Source organism: Psammomys obesus, unplaced genomic scaffold, assembly GCF_907164565.1.
Source record: "Psammomys obesus unplaced genomic scaffold, mPsaObe1.curated_primary_1811, whole genome shotgun sequence".
In the NCBI taxonomy this organism is placed as follows: Eukaryota; Metazoa; Chordata; class Mammalia; order Rodentia; family Muridae; genus Psammomys; species Psammomys obesus.
In genome coordinates this window covers 50,516,079-50,535,754 of record NW_026585895.1, presented here as the reverse complement: position 1 = coordinate 50,535,754, position 19,676 = coordinate 50,516,079, and the positions used below count along the sequence as shown (strand labels likewise).

The 19,676-nt window shown below is 44.2% G+C and overlaps 2 protein-coding genes across 2 annotated transcripts in view; one reads left to right on the top strand and one right to left on the bottom strand.

The window, feature by feature from the left end:
- Window positions 1-426: 426 nt before the first annotated feature.
- Window positions 427-2,481, bottom strand: Dolk (dolichol kinase). The gene has a single exon (XM_055600348.1). The coding sequence runs from the start codon at window positions 2,185-2,187 to the stop codon at window positions 577-579; it is 1,611 nt and encodes a 536-aa protein (XP_055456323.1). The 5' UTR covers window positions 2,188-2,481; the 3' UTR covers window positions 427-576.
- Window positions 2,482-2,583: 102 nt separating this feature from the next.
- The window catches only part of Nup188 (nucleoporin 188), a 56,467-nt gene continuing 39,374 nt past the window's right edge, over window positions 2,584-19,676 (top strand). Inside the window, exons 1-8 of the mRNA XM_055599714.1 lie at window positions 2,584-2,620; window positions 11,103-11,157; window positions 12,663-12,736; window positions 15,733-15,817; window positions 15,944-16,024; window positions 16,651-16,695; window positions 17,860-17,952; window positions 18,084-18,203. Of these exons, the coding sequence (XP_055455689.1) occupies window positions 2,589-2,620; window positions 11,103-11,157; window positions 12,663-12,736; window positions 15,733-15,817; window positions 15,944-16,024; window positions 16,651-16,695; window positions 17,860-17,952; window positions 18,084-18,203 (585 nt within the window). The 5' untranslated portion in view covers window positions 2,584-2,588. The remainder of the gene's footprint in view (window positions 2,621-11,102; window positions 11,158-12,662; window positions 12,737-15,732; window positions 15,818-15,943; window positions 16,025-16,650; window positions 16,696-17,859; window positions 17,953-18,083; window positions 18,204-19,676) is intronic.

Here is a 19,676-nt window from a genome sequence, read left to right as displayed (position 1 = left end):
TTTTCTTTCCACCTTTATGTAGATTCTGGGGATTGATCTCAGGTCCTCGGCCTTGTGTTGCAAGTTCTTTTACCCACTGAGCCATCTGCTGGCCCCCAGGCTAAATACTTTAGATACTTCACCCACCTCCTCTTAAACAGAGCCTTCCAGTATCCAGGCTGTCATTATTACAATTCTTTTATATGTAAGGCTTAGATTCACCTAAGGCCACAGAGTCAGGCTGTATGGCCAAGGATGCTGACAGATTTGTTTGACACCAGAGACCTAAGCATTAGGCTTTCTGTTCTGCCGCCTGCAGGATTCACTCAAGCCATTTCCTTCCCAGACTACAAGATGGGGGCTCTTGTAGCACAGTCAATATCCCTGAATTGGAGTATGCCTTTAAACCTTTTTGTATTTTAAACTTTAGCAAAAATAATACCAGGAGAGCTTTGCATGTTTATTTTAAGTCTGGATCAACTGAAAAACCCAATCTGTTTTTCACCCTTTGGTTTTTGGTATCCAAGCATCTAGCTGCTGTGGGGATCATTTATTCTCTTTATTTCCCTGTTTCCCCCATCACAGCTGCTACTGCTGCTAGGCCATCAGCAATATTAGTAGGTAGAGAGGCAAAAGGAGATTGTCTATTTGAGTAGTATATGCTTCCAGGAGGGACACAGTGCTGATGGACCCCAAAATCCAAGCATAACTGTAGTTCAGGTCTACTCCACTGTCAAAGATTAAGATCAGAGCTACAGAGATGATTTGTGCAAATATAGATGTCATAGTCCCCTCAAATGTTTTCTTAGTTCCAGGCCAGCGGATCTCCCCCATGGTGCTGCCAAATATGGAGGCCACAGTATCCCCCACACCCACAGCCAGGACCCCAGCATAGGGGACCAGGGCTCTGGCTCCTCCTAGGCTGCCCTTCTGTGTACAGGGCCTGGGAATTAGCCAAATGGGAAGAGACATGCCCAGAAGCAGGTAGATGTGCGTTAGGATAAGGGGTCCACTGTCTCGTTCATCCAGGAAGAGGGACAGAAGGCTCCTCAGAGTGTGACCCAAGGGCTTGATTCGGAAATAGCGCACATACTCCAGGAAGATGAAGACTGCCAGACATACGGTGGCAGCCACGTACAGCAGTGACCTGTCAAAGATGATGCCTGGGATGTAAGTGGCTACTACAATGAAGTGGAAATACTTTCTTGTAACAGTAGGAGCCTTGTGCTTCTTGGACTCAGAAGATGAGCGCTTGGCGTTCTGGTACAGCACCACCAGGCAGGCCATGGTGGCTAGCAAAGACCAATAAACTAAGAGGTAGATGCGCGTTTCTGTGTAGAAGAGAAACTGAAAAAGCCAGAGCAGGGGGTTCCTACGAATGAGCCAGTGCAGCCAGGGCAGAACCACTCCAAGGCCCAGGACACAGGTCATGAGGTGGAAGAAAATGGAAGAGGCCCACGTGCCTGAATCCATGAAGACAAAGAGGGTGCTGAAAAAGACACCCATGAGCACCATCCCAACCACAACCACCAACAGGAAGAAGTCCACTGGGTCCCCCTGGCTTTCAGTCAGAGAGCGCTTGATGAGTTGGTTGAGGACGAAGCTAATGCCACCCAGTACCAGCAGTGCCTCCCCAGGAGTGAAGCAGCGGGGCAGCAGATACAGCAGGATCATGTTGAGATAAACGAATATTAGCAGGACTTCCAGGACCTCGATCACCTCGCCCACACTGAGCGAGTGCTTCATAATATAAATGATAATGCCTCCCGCCAAACCCGAGATGGCACAAGTATTGGTGGGCACCGGTCGAGTGATGCCCAGTGCCAACACCGAAGAGAAGAGGGCCACTGCCATGCCAGTGGCTGCAACCACAATACCGAAGCGCTCGAAATACGGGTTCCCTGCAGTCTGGCAGCGCTCCTTCATGACCAGGCCGAGCAATGGCATGACCATGGAGGCCGGCAGTAAGCCACTGTTCGCCGACATTCGGAACTGGAAAACAGCATTCCCCTGCTGGAGCAGCCGGTCCCACTTGTACTGGACGTAGAAGGCCTGCACTGCGAGGGCCACGGCGCACCAGGAGTATCGGTCCCATACGGCAGCGTGGATGCTCAGCACCACTGCGAACACCACTGCAGCCTCTGCCAGCACGGACCCGCTCAGCGGAAACCCAGACTCCGGGGCTGGGGGAGGGCACTGTCGAGTCATGTCTCTAGGCCTGGGGCTCTTGGGAAAGCTTGGTGACTAGGGACGCCTGGGTCTCTAGGGCCCTCAACCCGCCAAGCAGAGGGCAGCAACTTCACCCAGCCAGCAACCTTCTCCAGCTTCCAAAAGGGTACTCCGCCGTGGGCCACCCTGAGGCCTGGGAGCCGGCGCCCAGTCACCCTCCACCGCTTTCAACCCACGCTGTAGCAGACGCTTACACTCTTCACCTCTCACAGGTTCCACCGCCTCCACCGCGGACTCTTCTCACCCCAGGGGAACGCCATCTTGACAGTCCCATCCCGGCCACGCCCACAGTCACGTGACCGAAAGCCCACGCCCCGGTCTGGAGTGCGCGATCACGTGAGCGAGGCGTCCGGGGGCGGGGCTGGGACTCGCGCGCGAAGATGGCGACTGCCGCCGGTGGGCCGTGTGTGAGGTGCGGAGCGGGGCGCGGCGGCGGGGTTGGCGTGAGGCGCGGGGGGGGGGGAAGCCGGGCGGGAGCTGGAAACGCGATTCGGCGGCAGAGGAGGAAACGAGCCCGGGCGGGGTGGACGGACACCGCCGGGGAGGCGGTTAGGTTCAAACCGCCCCGGCTCGCGGCTCTGAGGACACTTTTGGAGCGGGCCGGCCGCTCTCCCGTCTCTTTCCGCGCTCCCTTTGCCTCCCGCCTTCCCCACGCTTCCCCGGCTACGCCCTTCGTAGCACTGCGAGACGTTTCGGGGCTGCCTGGAGGGCGCCCCAGCCCCCACCCGAGCCCTGCCGCCGCGTCCCCGCGCCCTGCTTCGCCTGGAGTGAGCCTTGCCCACGCCGCGAGTTCTTCCCGCGGGCGTCCTTAGTTCCCGCCTTCTTTTCTCTTTGGCTAATGCCGGAATTGATTGAATCAGCCGACAAGCTTTCATCTTCCAGGCGATTCCGATGCTGTGCCAGGCTTCGGGTACAGATGAATTACAGAAAACAGACATACGGTTCTCACTGAAGGAGTGCTCCCTCCCTCCCCCTGTTTTTTTGCGGTAGGGTCTCCTGTCTACTGGCTGGCCTTGAACTCCTTGTTCTCTTGTTTTTTGCCTCCTTGGTACGGAAATAACAGACAAGAATGACGAGCCGTGCTTGCCTTTAAAGAGCGCTCACTAGCGCCAGACCCTGGGAAAGTGCCATGCAGGCTACTTTATCTCATTCATTTCTCCCAACTAGGCGCCTCGTGTTACACATGACTCAGAAGTCTGGTTCGCACGTAGGTAGTCCCCCTCGACTGCCCCTCGAGATAATCCCTAGGAGGGTTCAGAATTGAAGACTATAAAGCCATAACCATACCTCTGTGCTTACATCTTCCACATTATAGATGAGTCTTCATACCCCCCCCCCCCCCCCCCAAAAAAAAAATCACTTACACATCCTTGTCACCTGGAATTGACGCTGCTAGCTTTATTTGGTCTTGTTCCCTGCTGAACACCCAGACAAACATGTGACTCTCCCTCACATTGCCTGTCTCTCTTTAGATTAGCTGCTTCACCTCCAGAGGTAAGATCTTCTTTGGAGTTTCCTGTGGGTAAAGTGTGATCCTTGTGAGGGCCAGTTTGGTTTTCTTCCCTCTGCTGATCATGCCAGCCCTTGTCTCCACAGCCATGGGTACATCTTGTATGAAAACTTAACTTTTTTTTTTTTTTTTTTTTTTCAAAAGGGAAGGAAAATTTTTGCTTGCCAGTAGGCCTTGATCTTTCTGTGGAACTTACCAAACCCGGCCTGGAGGGTGGACTTTAACTGACCATAGGGTTTTTTATCTTATTTTTGTTGTGAGGTCCTAGGGATCAAACCCAGGGCGGTGGGAACGCTAGGCCTTCTAGGCACTGCCTTTGTCTCTTAGGAGTGGTTTTTAGCACTGGAAAGCACCCTTCCTGGCAGTTGGGAGTAGTGGGCTCTGTTTGAAAGGCTGAGGTCACTTTACCGTTTTGGGTTCCTACTTTTCCAGATGATAACCCTTTTCATCTTTGTGTGCACATATGTGCACGTGGCAGCTGGGGGGTGCCTTTCTTGGTTCGTCTCTCTCTTACTGAGGCAGGGTCTCCTGATGAACCCGGAACTTGCACATTCAGCTTGTTTAGCTATCTGGCCTGCCGTGGGCTGCCGTTCCTCTTCCTGAGCATGGGAATTATTGGTGGGCTGCCACAGTTGCCTGGCTTTTAAATGGGGATATGAATCTGGTCTTCACATCAGGTGCTTTGTCCATTGAGCCATCTTCTTAATCCTGTGTTGCTTTTTCGAGGCTTATTGACTGTGAAACCTAATGTTCTGTATATAGCCTGGGCTAGTCTGGCCCTGTGACCCCCTGCCTCAGTCTTTCTGCTGCTGCAGTTGCAGGTGTGTGCATAGGAGCCCACTGGTGACACTGGAATAACACTCTTTAAACCACACAGAATCTTGTGAAAGTCATTCAGGATTTGGCAGAAATTTGATTTGAATATTGGCATTTTGAGGTCTCTTGGTGTTCTTCAGTTACTTTGTTTGTAGAAGTCTGGTGAAGGTATGTGATAAAAGTAAAGCCACTGTTTGAAAAGCTCTTGGTGGGCCGGTGTGCTGGTGCACACATTTAATCCCAGCAGAGGCAGGCTGATCTCTGAGTTCCAGATCAGCCAGAGCTACACAGTAAAACCTTGTCCTGAAAAACTAAAAGCTATTGCTGCTGAGCTTAAGTCCTGGTTTATAAGAGCCTGTGCAGCTGCTCTGGAGTCAAGTAGAAGACAGCTGCATTATTTTTATGAAGAATATAACTTTCTCTGAAGGACTGTTTTTGTTAGAAGAATTCAACTAGCTCAGCAGTCTTTATATTCTATCTAAAAATGTTTTTTAATAAAAGATCTATCTATCTATCTATCTATCTATCTATCTATCTATCTATCTATCTAGTCTCCTGTACTGCTTGTACACCTGCAGGTCAGAAGAGGGCACCAGAACTCATAGATGGTTGTGAGCCACCATGTAGTTGCTGGGAGTTGAACTCAGGACCTTTGGAAGAGCAGTCAGTGCTGTTAACTTCTGAGCCATCTCTCCAGCCCCCAAAAGTTTTCTTTAAATTTTTTTTGAGCATTTTGTTTGTTTTTGTGTATTGTGACTATTTTGCCTGCATGTATGTCTGTGCGTTGCCTTTGTGTAGTGCCCTGGATTTGGAGTTGGGTTTGGGAGTCACCTTATGGTGCTGGGAATTGAACCTGGACTCTCTCTAAGAGGACTCAAGGTCAGTCCCCTCCCCTAGAAAAGTTTCAACCAGATGGATGTCTCTAAGGAGGATAATGTTCAGTGTACAATGTGCTTTTTTCATTTATTTTTAAAATTTATTTATGTATATGTGTGTGTACCAGCAAGAATTTATGTGCACTATGTGTGTTAGTGGCCACAAAGGACAAAAGAAGGCATTGATTCGTCTAGAACTGGAGTTATAGGCAGTAGTGGTTGCTGGGAACCAGACCCAGGTCCTTTTCAATACCAGCCGATCTCTCCCACTTTTGTTTTTGTTGTTGTTGTTGTGTTTTTTTGTATGTGTGTTTGTGCTATTATGTGTCAGGGGACAGCCCTGAAAAGTCAGTTCTCTCTTTCCATCTTTTGTTGTTTTGTTTTTTTGAGACAGGGTTTCTCTGTATAGCCTTGGCTGTCCTGGAACTCACTCTGTAGACTGAACTCACAGAAATCTGCCTGCCTCTGCCTCCCAAGTGCTGGGAATAAAGGGCATGAATCGTGGCCTGTCCTGTTGTTCCACTTTAATGTACTTCCAGGGTTGAATTCAGGTCTCCAGGGCTTAAGTAGCAAGTATTTGTGTCCACTGAGCCCTCTGGCTGGCCCTCTGCCTCTTAGAAATAAAGTTCTATGTTGTCTCCTAGAACTTTGTCTATATGTTTGTTTATTTTTCATTTATGTGTTTATTGATGTTTGTTTATTTTTCATTTATGTGTTTATTTATTGTATATATGTGGGTGTGTTTGATAGGGAGTGCATGTGGAGGTCAGAGAACAACTTGCCAGATTTGGTTTCCTTTTTCCACCATGTAGAAGGGTTCTGGGGATTCAGTTCATTAGGCTCGGTAGTAGGCACCTTTACCCATTGGGTCATCCTGTTAGCCCATAAATACAGTAAAACAAACAAACAAAAAACCAACAAAGGTGTGTGTGTGTGTGTGTGTGTGGATGAGTGTGGTATTATGACATGTGACCAGAGGACAGTTTTGTGAGTCAGTTCTCTTCTATTGTAGGGTCTGGGACTTGAATACAGGTTGCAAGGCTTTTGCCTTTCAGGCTCAGTCAGTACATTTTCAAAATCTTAACCTTTGAAGCTTAGTACTTGATTTCAATGCCTTAGTTTTCCCCCTATCTACTTAGTTGAGACGTGGTGCGTACTTGTTTCCCGGAGAGTGTAGATAGAAGCTGTTTCTTTCCTGAGTTTTTGGGTTGCCCCCAGTACCAGCCTCCTCTGTCGTGTTTGTCTGCACATTCCTTCACTTGACAGTGGGAGGTAGTCTTTCCTACTGAGGCAGTTTCTAAGGTCTTCTCTTATTCTGTCCTGCAGGGTCCTGGAGTCTCTCATTGTTAGTATATTCTCTATAGGACTTGCTTTTTGCAGGTTGTGTAATGTGCTGTTATGTGACAGATTTTTCCTGGGGAGATGCAGCTGACACACCTCTACTTAACTTAGAAAGGGAGCCATGGAAGACAAAGGGATGATTGCACCTTGTCCAGTTTGGTGAATCAATGGGTTTTTATTGGGGTTATTTAGGAGTGTGGGTGAGGGATTACTTACAAGGAGCAAGAATAGTGAAAAATCATCTTTGAAGCCAGGTGTGGTGGCACATATCTTTTATCCCAGCACTCTGGGAGGCAGGCAGGTCTACAAAGTAAATTCCAGGACAGCTGGTGCTACACAGGGTAACCCTGTATCAAACATGCAAGCAAACAAATGAACAAACAAACTCAAAACAGCAAAAAAAAAAAAAAAAAAAAAAAACCCAAAATTTAAAGCAGCTGCATCAGCAGAAAAATCCACCCTGTCATAGGTGACAACTGAAAATTCCAGCTTACAGACCTTGCTGGGAATTCACAGCTGGAACAACTCTTCTGTGGGCAGTGTGACAGGTCAGGTCTGTAAGCCCAGCAACTGTTTCCTCACTTTACATTGTCTTGCCTTCCCTGACAAGTGACCCCTTGTGATCTTTGTTTTCCTCCTATGCCTTGTAAGCCTTGCCTTCCCTCCTGGAGGAAAGGTTTCAATTAGGAGGGCATGTTATACATCAAGAAACATGCCCGAGAACAGTTCCCAGCTTGTAAGCAGCATCGAGTCTCTTAATTTTCACCTTCATCTTTCTCAGGCCAGTGCAGTGTCTGAGAAAGATGCCATTAACACTTAATTCAACAAAGATTCTGATCCTTATAAAGTACCATTTTCTCTTCCATTCTGCCTCTTGGCACTTTCACAAACTTGTTTTTGTGTTGCAAGTAGATTACAGTCTGGAAAGGGACGTATGTCACTGTTTTCTGGCAGACTTTCATTCAGTTCGTGCTGTTCTTAAAATGAATTTTATGTGTATATGTGGATATATGCATGTCCACAGCATGTTGTGGAGGTCAGATGACAGCCTGAGGGAGTTACGTCTCTCCTTCCACCATGGAGGTCCCACAGGTAGAATTCAAGTCTCCAGGTTTAGTGACAAGTGCCTCTACCCACTGAGCCATCTCTCTGATCCCTCAGTATATATTCATTTTGGCTTCTTGTGTGTCTGCTACTGTATTAAGAATGGTTGGCCACTAAGAACTGGGAGTTTCACTGCAGTCCACATCTTTGTTGATTTGCAGGATGAATTGTTTTTGAGACAGGGTATCCTATAGCCTAGGCTAGTCTGGGAACTCACTGGGCAGCAGAGGCTGCTCTTAAATTCCTGATCATTCTACTTTTACCTTCCAAAGTTATGGAATCATAAGCTGGAGCCGTCATGCCTAGCACAAGATGAAATCTTTTTTTTTTTCCTTTCAAAAAATGTTTGTGTTTTTTTGTTTGTTTTTTTGTTTTTTTAGATTTGTTACATATACGGTGGGTATTCTGCCTGTACACCTGAAGAGGGCACCAGATCTCATTACAGATGGTTTATGGTCCACCATGTGGTTGCTGGGAATTGAACTCAGGACCTCCAGAAGAACAGCCAGGGCCCTTAACCTCTGAGCCATCTCCCCAGACCTCTTCACCAAGAATTTTTATTTCTGTCTCCTCCCCTCTTCTCTCTCTTTGGTAGGGTCTCACTTTGTAACTTAGGCCAGCCTTAAACTTGAACTTGCCTCAGTTTGCTGAGTGTTGGGATTACAAGCATTTGTTATTGTACCTTGCCTGAAATTTTTTTTAATTTAAATTTATGTGTATGTGCATGTCTGTGTATGCCACCATATGATGGGTGTCTGTGTAAGCAAGCCAGAAGATAGTGTTAGATCTCCTGAAGGTAGAGTTGCAGGCAGTTGTGAGCTGCTTGACATGGCTGCTGATAACCCAGTGCACACCCTCTGGAAGAGCAGCAGGCACTCTGAACTGTGGAGCCATCTGTTCAGCTCCTCTTTTCCTACTGTGGGGTCACATGTATGCCAAGCTGTCCATGAACTTGTTATGGTACTAGGATCACAGGTATGCTCGAGTCTGGTTTGTATGGTGCTGTGGGTAGAGCCAAGGGCTTGTGATTGTTGAGCAAGTAACATGTCAGTTGAGCAACAGTTCCTGCAACTGAGCAGGAACTGCTTTCAAAAAAGAAAAAAAAGAAAAAAGAAAAGGAAACCACTGAACCCATGGCTTCATACATACCAGACACAGCAATTGCCATTTTAAATAAAGCCCTCACTTTACATCTGCTAAGTAGGGCTTTTCAAATAAGTGAGCCCAAGGATAAATATGCCTTGACAGAAGGCATGGTAATTTTTAAAACATCACTAAATTTCTTTAGTGACCTTGCCTCTGTGTTATTTGAGGCTGGTTCATTATCAGCATAAAAAGAAACATTTGTTCCGATAACTACATCTAATCTAATTATTTTTGAACTGTGAATGTTATCCTGTTATCAGAAAAAGATTATAATGATTCCAGTGCCCTGGTGTGGGAGTGGTAGCGATAGATTTAATAGAATCAAAGCTTTTTTTTTTTTTTTTTTTCTTAGAAGCATTAATGTTTAGGAAGGATTTATAATTTTTAGTTGTGTTTAGGCCTAGGCCTCTTTGATGGAAAAATCCTGAATGACGGCTTTAGTGTACATGGCTCTACCACCTTGTGTTTAGTCTTTCCTCCCCTCTCTTTTAACATTGCATTTGTTTGTTTATTGTGCACATGAGTGAGGGTATGCATGCCAGTATAGGTATGGAGCTCAGAGGACAATTTGCAGGAGTTGGTCTCCTTCCAAGTCGGTCCCAGAATCGAACTCGGGTTGGCAGGCTTGGTGGCAAGCAGCTTTACGCTGAGCTGCCATCTTACTGGCCCTTGTTTTGTGTTTTTGTCTTAATGAAGAAAATAGTTTTCAGTTTATTTTTTCTTTTGAGTTTGTCAATGGGTGTGTCTGTGCATGAATTCCTGGCGATGTGTGTGTAGACACATGTGTTTGTATGGAGGCTGACAGGAGCTTTTTTGATTATGTTCCACTTTATTCATTGATGTAGAATCTAAATTGAATCTGGACATTTCAATATGGCATGTCTAGCTAGCCAGTTTTTCCAGGGATCCTTTCTTGTCTCTGCCATCTGAATACTGGATTTATAGGTATCTGCTACACACACACACACACACACACAAAGCATTATTCTGCTTGGGCAACAGGTGAACAGGTGTTTTACCAATTGAGCCATTTTTCCAGCATAAGTTTTTCTTTTAATTTTTTTTTTTTTTTTTTTTACATTTATGTATGTGTTCGTGATCTCATTGGCCCTTAGATTTTGCTTTTGAGCCAAGATCTCCTGTTTCTTAAGGATGTTAAATTTGTTACTTGTTGTATACCTTTAACTTCTCTGACTCTGAATGCTCCGAATGCTGGGATTACGGGTGTGAGCCACCACCCCTGTTTCTGTAGTGCTGCACTCAAACCTGAGGCTTTGTGTATGCCAGGTCAGCACTGTACTGACTGAGCCGCCTCTCCAGCTCTTTCAAAACCTTCCCAAAATTACAGTTATTATTCTGTGTGTATGTATGACTATGGAGGTCAGAGGACAGCTTGTAGACTTGTTTCTCTTCTCCCACCATATGGGTTCCTGGTATTGGCAAGGCTTGGCAGCAAGCACAGCTATGCATTTAGCCACCTCACCAGCCCATTGTTTTTTGTTTTTGGAGATGGGGTTCTCATATAGCTCAGGCAGGCCTTGAACTCTATGGGATTAGCGGTCTTTGTTTTTTCATTTACTGTCTCTGTGGCTAAAGTTTATATCTTACACTTTTAGACCAAACATAATGGTTCGTGCTTGTAATCCCAGCACTTAGAAGGCTGAGGCAGGAGTATTGCTCTAAGTTTGAGACCAGGGTGCAATATATATATATATTTCAGGCCAGCTTGTGCCACAGTATGAGACCTTGTATCAAAAAGCCTACTACTGGGCTGGAGAGATGGCTCAAAGGTTAAGAACGCTGGCTGTTCTTCCAAAGGTCCTGAGTTCAATTCCCAGCAACCACATAGTGGCTCAACCATCTATAGTGAGATCTGGTGCCCTTTTCTAGTATGCAGGCACACATGCAGACAAAATGCTGTATAAATAATAAATAAATAAATCTTTAAAAAAAATCAAAGACTGTCTCTGGTTTAAGAAAAATAACTACTACTAATAATTTTAAAAAATTAAAAGTTTTATGTTTATCTTAAATATCAAATTTCTTTAATTTTTTTTTTTCTTAGAAGAACAAAATTATGTCTGTGCTTTCTCATTTTTCAGGAGCAGCAGAGAACTCTGGACAATTCTCCTGGGGAGGTCAGCTCTTAGAGAACTGGTGAGTGGCAGCGTTCTTGAGCGATTTTTAGGAATTTTTATAGCTTTGATTAAAAAACAAAAACAGAAAAACCCAAACTGGAGACTTGTCTTCTTGTGTAGTTCCTGGAATTTTCTAAGTCAGCCTTTGCTTGTACCATGTTGATTTCTCTTCTGTAAAGACTCTGATGCCGATGGTGAGGTTACCTTTAGAGCAGGCTGCAGAGAGCCTCTGCTGCTCAGGCTGAGAAGACTCTCAGGATCCTGTCTCAGGATCCTGTCTTATGCTTGCCTGCCTGCCTGCCTCCTTTGCCTTTAGCTTCCAAATCAGAAAGACTGTGAGTTCTAGGATGTTTTCAAGTATAGGATCCGAGAAGGCTAGCTGTTCACGCTTCTCACCCTGTGAGGAGTGTTCCGATGACATTCCTGTACTGTTACTTTTTGTTGTAACTAACAGAGCATTACACATATCTAGGACCTTATATGCCTTTATCTGATAACTCTGCTTCTAGAGTGACTTATCCTAAGAGAAGGACATCTTAGGAAACGTTTTGTGCTCAGAACAGAGTTTTACTGCACATTTAACTCCAGCACCCCAGAGGCTGAAGGATGATCCCACGTTTAGACCAGCTTAACTACATAGTGAGATTGTCTGAAAAAAAAAAAAAAAAAAAACCAAGTATGTTTGTTTGTTTATTTTATGTATGTGAGTGTTTGCTTGCATATATGTATATACACCATATGCATGTCTGGTGTCCAAGGAGGCCAGAAGAGGACTGCAGTCACAGGCAATTGTTGGCTGCCATGTGGGTGTTAGGAAATGAACTTGGTCTTCTGCAAGGGCAGTCAGTGCTTTTAGCTGTCTCTCTTGTGCCTTAAGTGGCTGCCTTAATCTAGGTATGTGGTATTTTTATTTGTAAGTTCATTACAATAAAGTAATTCTATTTTTTATGTAATGATTTACTTGTTTTCATGTACATTGTTGTTTTGCCTTCATATATATCTATGGAACTAGAGTTAAAGACAGTTGTGTGCTGCCAATGTGGGTGCTGGGAATTGAACCTGAATCCTCTAGGTTGGCTATTTGGTAAAATATTTAATCATCAGAAAGTCTCCTTATAAATATTTTTATAAATGATACTACATTATTAATATAAGAAAACATTACAGAATTCTGAGTTCAGAGTGCTTTAAACCAATGGTTCTCACCCTTCCTAATGCTGCAGTCCTTTAATACAGTTTATGTTATGATAACCCCAACTATAAAATTATTTTTGTTGCTACTTTATAACTCTAATTTTGCTATTGTTATGAATCATAATGCAAATGTGTATGTTTTCTGATGGTCTTAGAAGACCCTGTGAAAGGATCGTTTGACCCCCAAAGGGGTGGTGACTTACAGGTTGAAAAATGCTGCTTTAAACTCTAGGGAAAACATTTGAAAAAGACGAAGGAATATTCAGTGTGTAGTGTAACCCTGAAGTGTGATTTCGGTTACATTTGTATAATTGCCTTGTTCTTTTGCAGAATCAGATTGAGGCAGAACTGAATAAATATTGGCAGCGGTTGTTAGACGGGCTTTCTTACTACAAACCTCCCAGGTATGGCTGTTCTCTGTGTCTAGTAATGCCAGTTTCCCCAAGGACTCCAGCATAGATAAAACTGTCCTGTATGCTTTTAAAATTGCTGGGCTAGTAAATGAGCAAGAATGCAATTTGGATGTCTGTTGAAAGAAAGGGTATTTTCCTCCATAGTAATCCAATTGTCTGTCATCCACCTCAGACAGGGTTTCTCTTTAGTCCTGGCTGCCCTGGAACTCACTCTGGAGACCAGGCTGGTGTGGGGGTTTAGTGAATATTCAACCCTCCCTCCCTCCCTCCCTCCCTCCCTTCCTTCCTTCCTTCCTTCCTCCCTCCCTCCCTCCCTCCTTCCCTCCCTCCCTCCCTCCCTCCCTCCTTCCCTCCTTCCTTCCTCCCTCCCTCCCTTCCTTCTTTCCTTCCTTCCTCCCTCCCTTCCCCCTTCCTCCCTCCTTCCCTCCTTCCCTCCCTCCCTTCTTGTCTCTGTCTTTCTGTCTTTTTGTTTTTTAAGACGGGTTTCTCTGTGTAGCACTGGCTCTCCTGGACTCAATTTGTAGACGTCCTGCCTCTGCCTCCCTGAGTGCTGGGATTAAAGGCCTGTACCACCACACCCAGCTTTTTAAATTTTTATTTTATTTTATGTTTTTGTTGTAAGAGTGTCAGATCCTCACAGTTGTGAGCTGCCATATGGGTACTGGGAATTCCAGAGGATCCTCTGGAAGAATGCTCTTAACTACTCAGTCATCTTTCTAGCCCCTGACAATTTTTTTTCCAAGCATTAATCAGTGCAGTAAGAAAGTCAGCAGGGTCTGCAGATACTGCTCAGTGGTAAAATGCTGTTGTGCCCAAGGTTCTCATTAAAACTCCAGTGCAACAGAAACAGGGACCTATATATTCATCATGCATTTTTAAAATAATTTTTAAAAACTTATTCTTCTCTCATATAGTACATCTGACTACAGTTTCCCCTCCCTCTTCTCCCAGTCCTTTCCCCCTCTTTTTCTTCCTTATCTTGTTGAGACAGGCATTTTTTGTGTAGTCCTGGCTGTCCTATAACTAACTCACTCTGTAGACTAGGCTGACCTCAAATTCAGAGATTTGCCCATCTTGGCCTCCTGAGTGCTGGGAGCAGTGGTGTGTACCACCACCTCCCAGCTATTTAATCTTCAAAGTGACCCTTTTGCTGCTTGTATTCTCCACTGTCTACTGGGAGAAACGATACATTCAGCCAAAATACTGTGCAAGGATCAGAAAGTTCCGGGTTCCAGGGGATCTGATGCCCCCTTCTGGTCTCTGGTGGCAACAGACACTGCAGGCAGAACACCCGTATACATAAAAATAAAGGGAAAAAGTTAAAAAGAGGGAGAGAGAGAAAAGATAATAGGATAACATGGGATTTGAAGTGTAGTAAAATTTTTTTGACTAGACTGTCCTGTAACTCATTATGTAGATTAGGCTAGTGTTGTTGTAAATAAAACAGAGTACTGGACTATACTGTTTATTATTATTAGCCCTATAATTATTGTGGTGGTATTATTTGACCCGCTGTCACAAATAAGACATGGACACCTGTTAGATAATTGCCTTTTTACCTTGGGCTGGGCTGGGCAGATAGTTCACTTGTGCTGTCTCCATAACCTCACCATTCATCTCCCAGTCCCCATCCAAAAGCATCCACTTTAATCACCCTCATCTGGTCTACCTTCCATACATAATTCCAGTATACTTGCTTATATTACTCATCTTGCTGTTTTCTCCATTCATGCCATTCTTGAAGTTCTTCCTCCTAGCCCATGTGGTTCCTTCTCCACGATAACCCTTCCTCCTCTCTTCCTGTTTGTCTTTCCTGTGATTCTCCTGTCCTCAAAAGCCTGGAAACCTTAGCCACGGCTACCCCATTCTTCCCTGCCCATAGGCCATTTAGTCAACCAATCAGGTATGTCTGAGGCAGGTTTATACAAGGATAAGTATGTCCAGGGAGTATAAGAACTCCCGAGGGCCAGCATAAGAACAACCCCCAAAAGGCTAGCCTGGAACTTAAAGATACCTGCCTACCTCTGCCTCTCATGTGCTGGAATTAAAGGTGTGTGCCACTACACCCAGCTAAACCTTTTTTTTTTTTTTTTTTTTACCCCTTTGCTTTTTTAAGAGACAAATCTCTGTGGACAGCTTTGGCTGTCCTGTACTCCCTTTCTATACCAAGTTGGCCTCATACTCACCGTGATCCGCCTGCCTCTGTCTGCCTGAGTGCTGGGATTAAAGGTGTGCACTACTGTGCCTGGCTTTTTTTTTTTTTTTTTTTTTTTTTTAAGAACTAAAATTAAACTCTAGACTTTGCTGTCAATTAGCCACTTTTGTTTGTCTTTTTGAGTTCTGGGATTGAAAAGAAGAGCCTTTCACACGTGTTCTGCCATTCCTGAATGTCCTGTTCTTGTGCTACCATCCAGTTCAGAGCAACTTGTCCCATTTAGTTGTCATGTCTCCTTGTCTGGGTTCAGCTGTTCTTGCATCTCAGTTTTTCCTTCATTTCATGACTGAGCAATTTTGAGAAGACTGGTGGGTTAATTTACACAGTGTCCTCCACTTGGACTTGTCTGAGGTTTTTCTCATCTTGAAGTATGGGCTTTTAAGAGGTGAAATGCCATTCTTACTACATCATTTCAGAGTGTAGGTGCTAAACCCATAGAACAAGTGGTGATGTTACCTTTGGCCACTGACTGAGAAGTTCAAGGAGAAGGACCTCCGGCTTCCACATACACTGCCTCCAACATGTTTGTAAAAATTAATGTAGCTTAATACATCTTACAGATAACATTATTTTAACTAGTTTATAATGGACATACATGATTTTGTTACATAGGCATAGCCAGTTCTTGTTATAAAGTCTGTAGACATGAATGTGTGTGCATTTTACAGACACTAAAGGAAAAAGGCCAGTACTAGAGTATCATTGAGTGTTTTTATTTTATACCCTCAGAGGTCATTGTGAATGAGGAAATAACTGACTGTTTTTCTTGTAGTCAGAGTTCAGCTGAAAAAGTGAAAGCTAATAAAGATGTAGCATCACCGCTGAAGGATCTGGGCTTACGAATCAGCAAATTCTTGGTGAGTAAAAGTTAGCACGGGGTCAGTTTATGCTGCTTGTGGGTGCCTCTGGCTTCATTGTTAATGATGTTAATAAAAGTTTTAAGCTTCAGTGGCTGTTACTCACTTAAGGCTTCTGTGCTTCAGGGTCTTGATGAAGAGCAGAGTGTGCAGTTACTGCAGTGTTACCTTCAGGAGGATTACAGGGGTACTCGGGACTCACTAAAGGTTTGTGGTTCTGGCCAGCTCCCATCTGCCTTTCTTTCTTGTAGAGTTTAGGCACTTGCCCTTTACAAAAGAGATTAGAAATATACAGGTGTTAGGCAAGACTTTTGTCTGTCTGTCTGTTCGTCTATCTATCTTTCTATCTGATTTTTTTGAGACAGGGTTTCTCTGTGTAGCTCTTGCTGTCCTGAAACTCACTCTGTAGACCAGGCTGGCTTCATACTTAGAGATCTGCCTGTCTCTGTCCCCTGAGTTCTGGGACTAAAGATGTACACCACTACTGCCCTGCTGGGCAGTACTTTTAAATCCTGGGCAGAGATCCCAATGTATGTTTAAGAAGACACCTGTCTTCGTTCTTGCAGGGGTTAAAATGTCAAAGAATTACATATAAATGAGAAATCTGAGAGAAAATCCAGGCCGCCCAACTTTATTGTTTTGTATAAAGAGACAGAGCAGAGGACAGCGCAAGGAGTTGAACATTAGTTTGGTTAGATGTGGCTTAAACATAAGTTAGAGATGTTTACAGAAACAAAATAGAAGAACAGTCACAAAGGGTGTGGTGCATCTTTTTCTTTGCCAGTTGAATTCTGCCTGTAAGATAGCTTCTTGACTACTCTGTTTTCCTTCAGACAGTCCTGCAAGATGAGAGGCAGAGCCAGGCCTTAACCCTGAAGGTAAGCAGTCATTGCTTTTGGATTATTCGGTGGACAATTGTGTGAAAGCTCCTTGACCCTGTTTTTCTGAGCATTCCTGCCTTCTCCCTTCCTTCCTCCCTCCAGTTTTTAGGTCTTAGCTGAGGCTTCTGAATTCCAGATCCAGTTGAGGAGTTTTTCCCTTCTACTGCTGGTGCTGAGAACTCACTTATGTCTGAATATTCTCTAAGGCTCAGTTAACCTGAGATTTTGGGGGTGGGGGGGCATGCGGTGATTAACTCAGGCCCCAAGGGTGCTAGGCAAGCATTCCACCACTGGGTCCCACTCTTAGACTTTTTCGGTTAGATTCGCCAGGATTAGTTTGTATTCCCAACCTCCTTGCCTGTTCTGCAGCCTTCTCACTTCAGGTGTGTTCCCTGGATTTGACTTCTGGATAGTTTCCTGTTGATTCCATTGTTTGCTTGTGTTTACAGCATGTAACCCTGGTAATTGTACATTTGTTTCATGTATTTGACCTGCCAGTTTGTAACTTCTCTATTATTGGGACCCTTTAAAAATTCCTACTAGAAATTGTTTTGGAAATTTGTTTAAATTATTAACAATTCCTTTTATCTTCCTTGGGTTATGACTTTTTGTGGAAGAGTCTTGCTTAATTCAATGTGTTTGCATTGCTGATATTCATCAGATTTTTCTGTCTATGTTTAAAAATGTTTTTTAGGGCATGGAAGTGGCTCAGTGATTAAGTACTTGCTGCTCTTCCAGAGGTCTAAGTTGGGTTCCTAGCACCCATGGTAGCTCATGGTAGCTCACAAATGCCTGTAACTCCAGCTCCAGGGCATTGCTTCCTTCTTCTGTCCTTAGTAGGCACCTACACACATGTCGTATTCACATACATGCACACAAAAATAAAATGAGATGAATTTTTAAATACTATTTATTGTATATACCTTCATAGCAAGCATGTGGCTGTCAAGGAACAACTTGTGGGAGTTGGTTCTCTTCTACCTTATAGGTCCTGGACCATAAACTCAGGTTGCCAGGTTTGTTGACCAGTACCCGCTGAGCCATCTTTCCTGCCTTCTGTTTACATTTTTTGAAGCATCTGATTATCAGCAGTTGTGAAGTTGAGTTATTTTGCAAGAGTGAGTAACTAATATTGAAATTTTTGTGGGGTTTTCCTCCTAGATTGCAGATTATTATTATGAAGAAAGAACCTGCATTCTTCGTTGTGTCTTACATCTTCTGACATATTTCCAAGATGAACGACATCCCTACAGGGTAAGCCTGCTTGGTTTTCTTTGGTTTCTCTTTACCTCGTGCCTTCAAGTTTTCATAATTTCATATCCCTCCTAGTCACTTGAATGTTTACTTTTTGATCTACACACAAGTTACTGTGTTCTGGTTTTTAGGCTGAATATGCAGACTGTGTTGACAAACTGGAGAAGGAGCTAGTTTTAAAATACAGACAGCAATTTGAGGAGCTGTACAGAATGGAAGCACCGACCTGGGAGACGCATGGCAATCTAATGGTATGTAGTACTTGTGCTCGTCTCCAGCTCAGCATGCCTTGTACAGGGAGCCCTATCGGAGCTACATCACTGAGCACATATGTGGGCCCTTCAGACAAGAGGCAGAACGAAACACTGATTAATAGTCCCTAACTCTGAACCTCTTTCTTTTCCTTTTCTTTCCTCATGTGTGTTAAGATTATAGTGTTAAAACCCACCCACCCTCTTTGGTTTTTACTTTGTTTCTTAAAATATTTTTTTAGTAGTTAATGGAATTCCAAATCCATTAACTACTAAAAAAATATTTATTCATTTTCTCTTTTTTGGGGAGAAGTGGTGGGGTGGGTAAAGTGAAGACAGGATTAAGACAAGGTCTTACTCTGGCCTGGACCTCATGGGATCCTCCTGCCTTGGCCTCCCAGGTAGGCTTTATTTTTTTTATGATCATTTTCTACTATGTATAATACTAGTCTGCTCCTTTCATCCTAAAGTCTACACTAACTAGTTTATAAATTATAGTGTCATTTCTTCTTGCTTTGTTTGTAGACAGAACTTGACACAGGTTGGCCTCACACACCCTACATAGTTAAAGCTAGTCTTGGATGCCTCATCTTTCCCTTCCTGCCTCCCAAGTGTTGGGATTACAGGCAGCACCACCACACCAAGATGTTTTATTTTGAAAACAACATATTAACGTTAAAACATGTCTGGCTGAGGGTGCTATTCAGTGATAGAAAATTTTCCCAACATGGTTGAGGTCTAACACAACAAACAAGCAAAAACAAGTGCTAGCAACTTAAAATATCTGATACAAGAAAAGTACCCAGGCCTGGCATGGTGGCACAGGTCTGAAACCCAAGCTCGTTACGAGGCAGAAGCATGAGGATTGTTAGTTCCAGGGCCATTCTTGGCTAGAGATTATTGCACTATTTTTTTTTTTTTTTAATTATTTGTTTGTTTTTGTTTTTTTGAGACAAGGTTTCTCTGTGTGGAACCTTAGTTGTTCTGGACTCACTTTTGTAGACCAGGCTAGCCTTGAACTCACAGAGATCCACCTGCTTCTGCCTCCCAAGTGCTAGGATTAAAGGTATGGGCCACTGCAGCCCAGCTTTTAAACTCTATTTTGGGGGGAGGGGAGGGTTAAGCCTCTACCTCTCTTCTACCGACTCTTTAATCCTAGGTAAGAGAGAGAAGGTAAGTGGGGAGAGGGGTTTCAGACCCCTTTACTTCAGGTTGTTTAGGGTCAGTGGGTTCTTTTTGGAGCCATGACCAATCTCCATCAACAACAAATGCAGCAAGCAGTCTCATTTAACCTGCTACATTGAAACTTTTCTCTCCCAGACTGCCACACCTTCCATCTCTGGTCTCTCCAAACTGCCACACCTTCTCTCTCTGCTGTAGAGGCAGGCAGTTACCAGATAGCAAATTTACCACCCCTTGCAGGAGGCAGTAATCAGCTTTGAACAAACTCAATTCTAAACTAAAATCCCACTC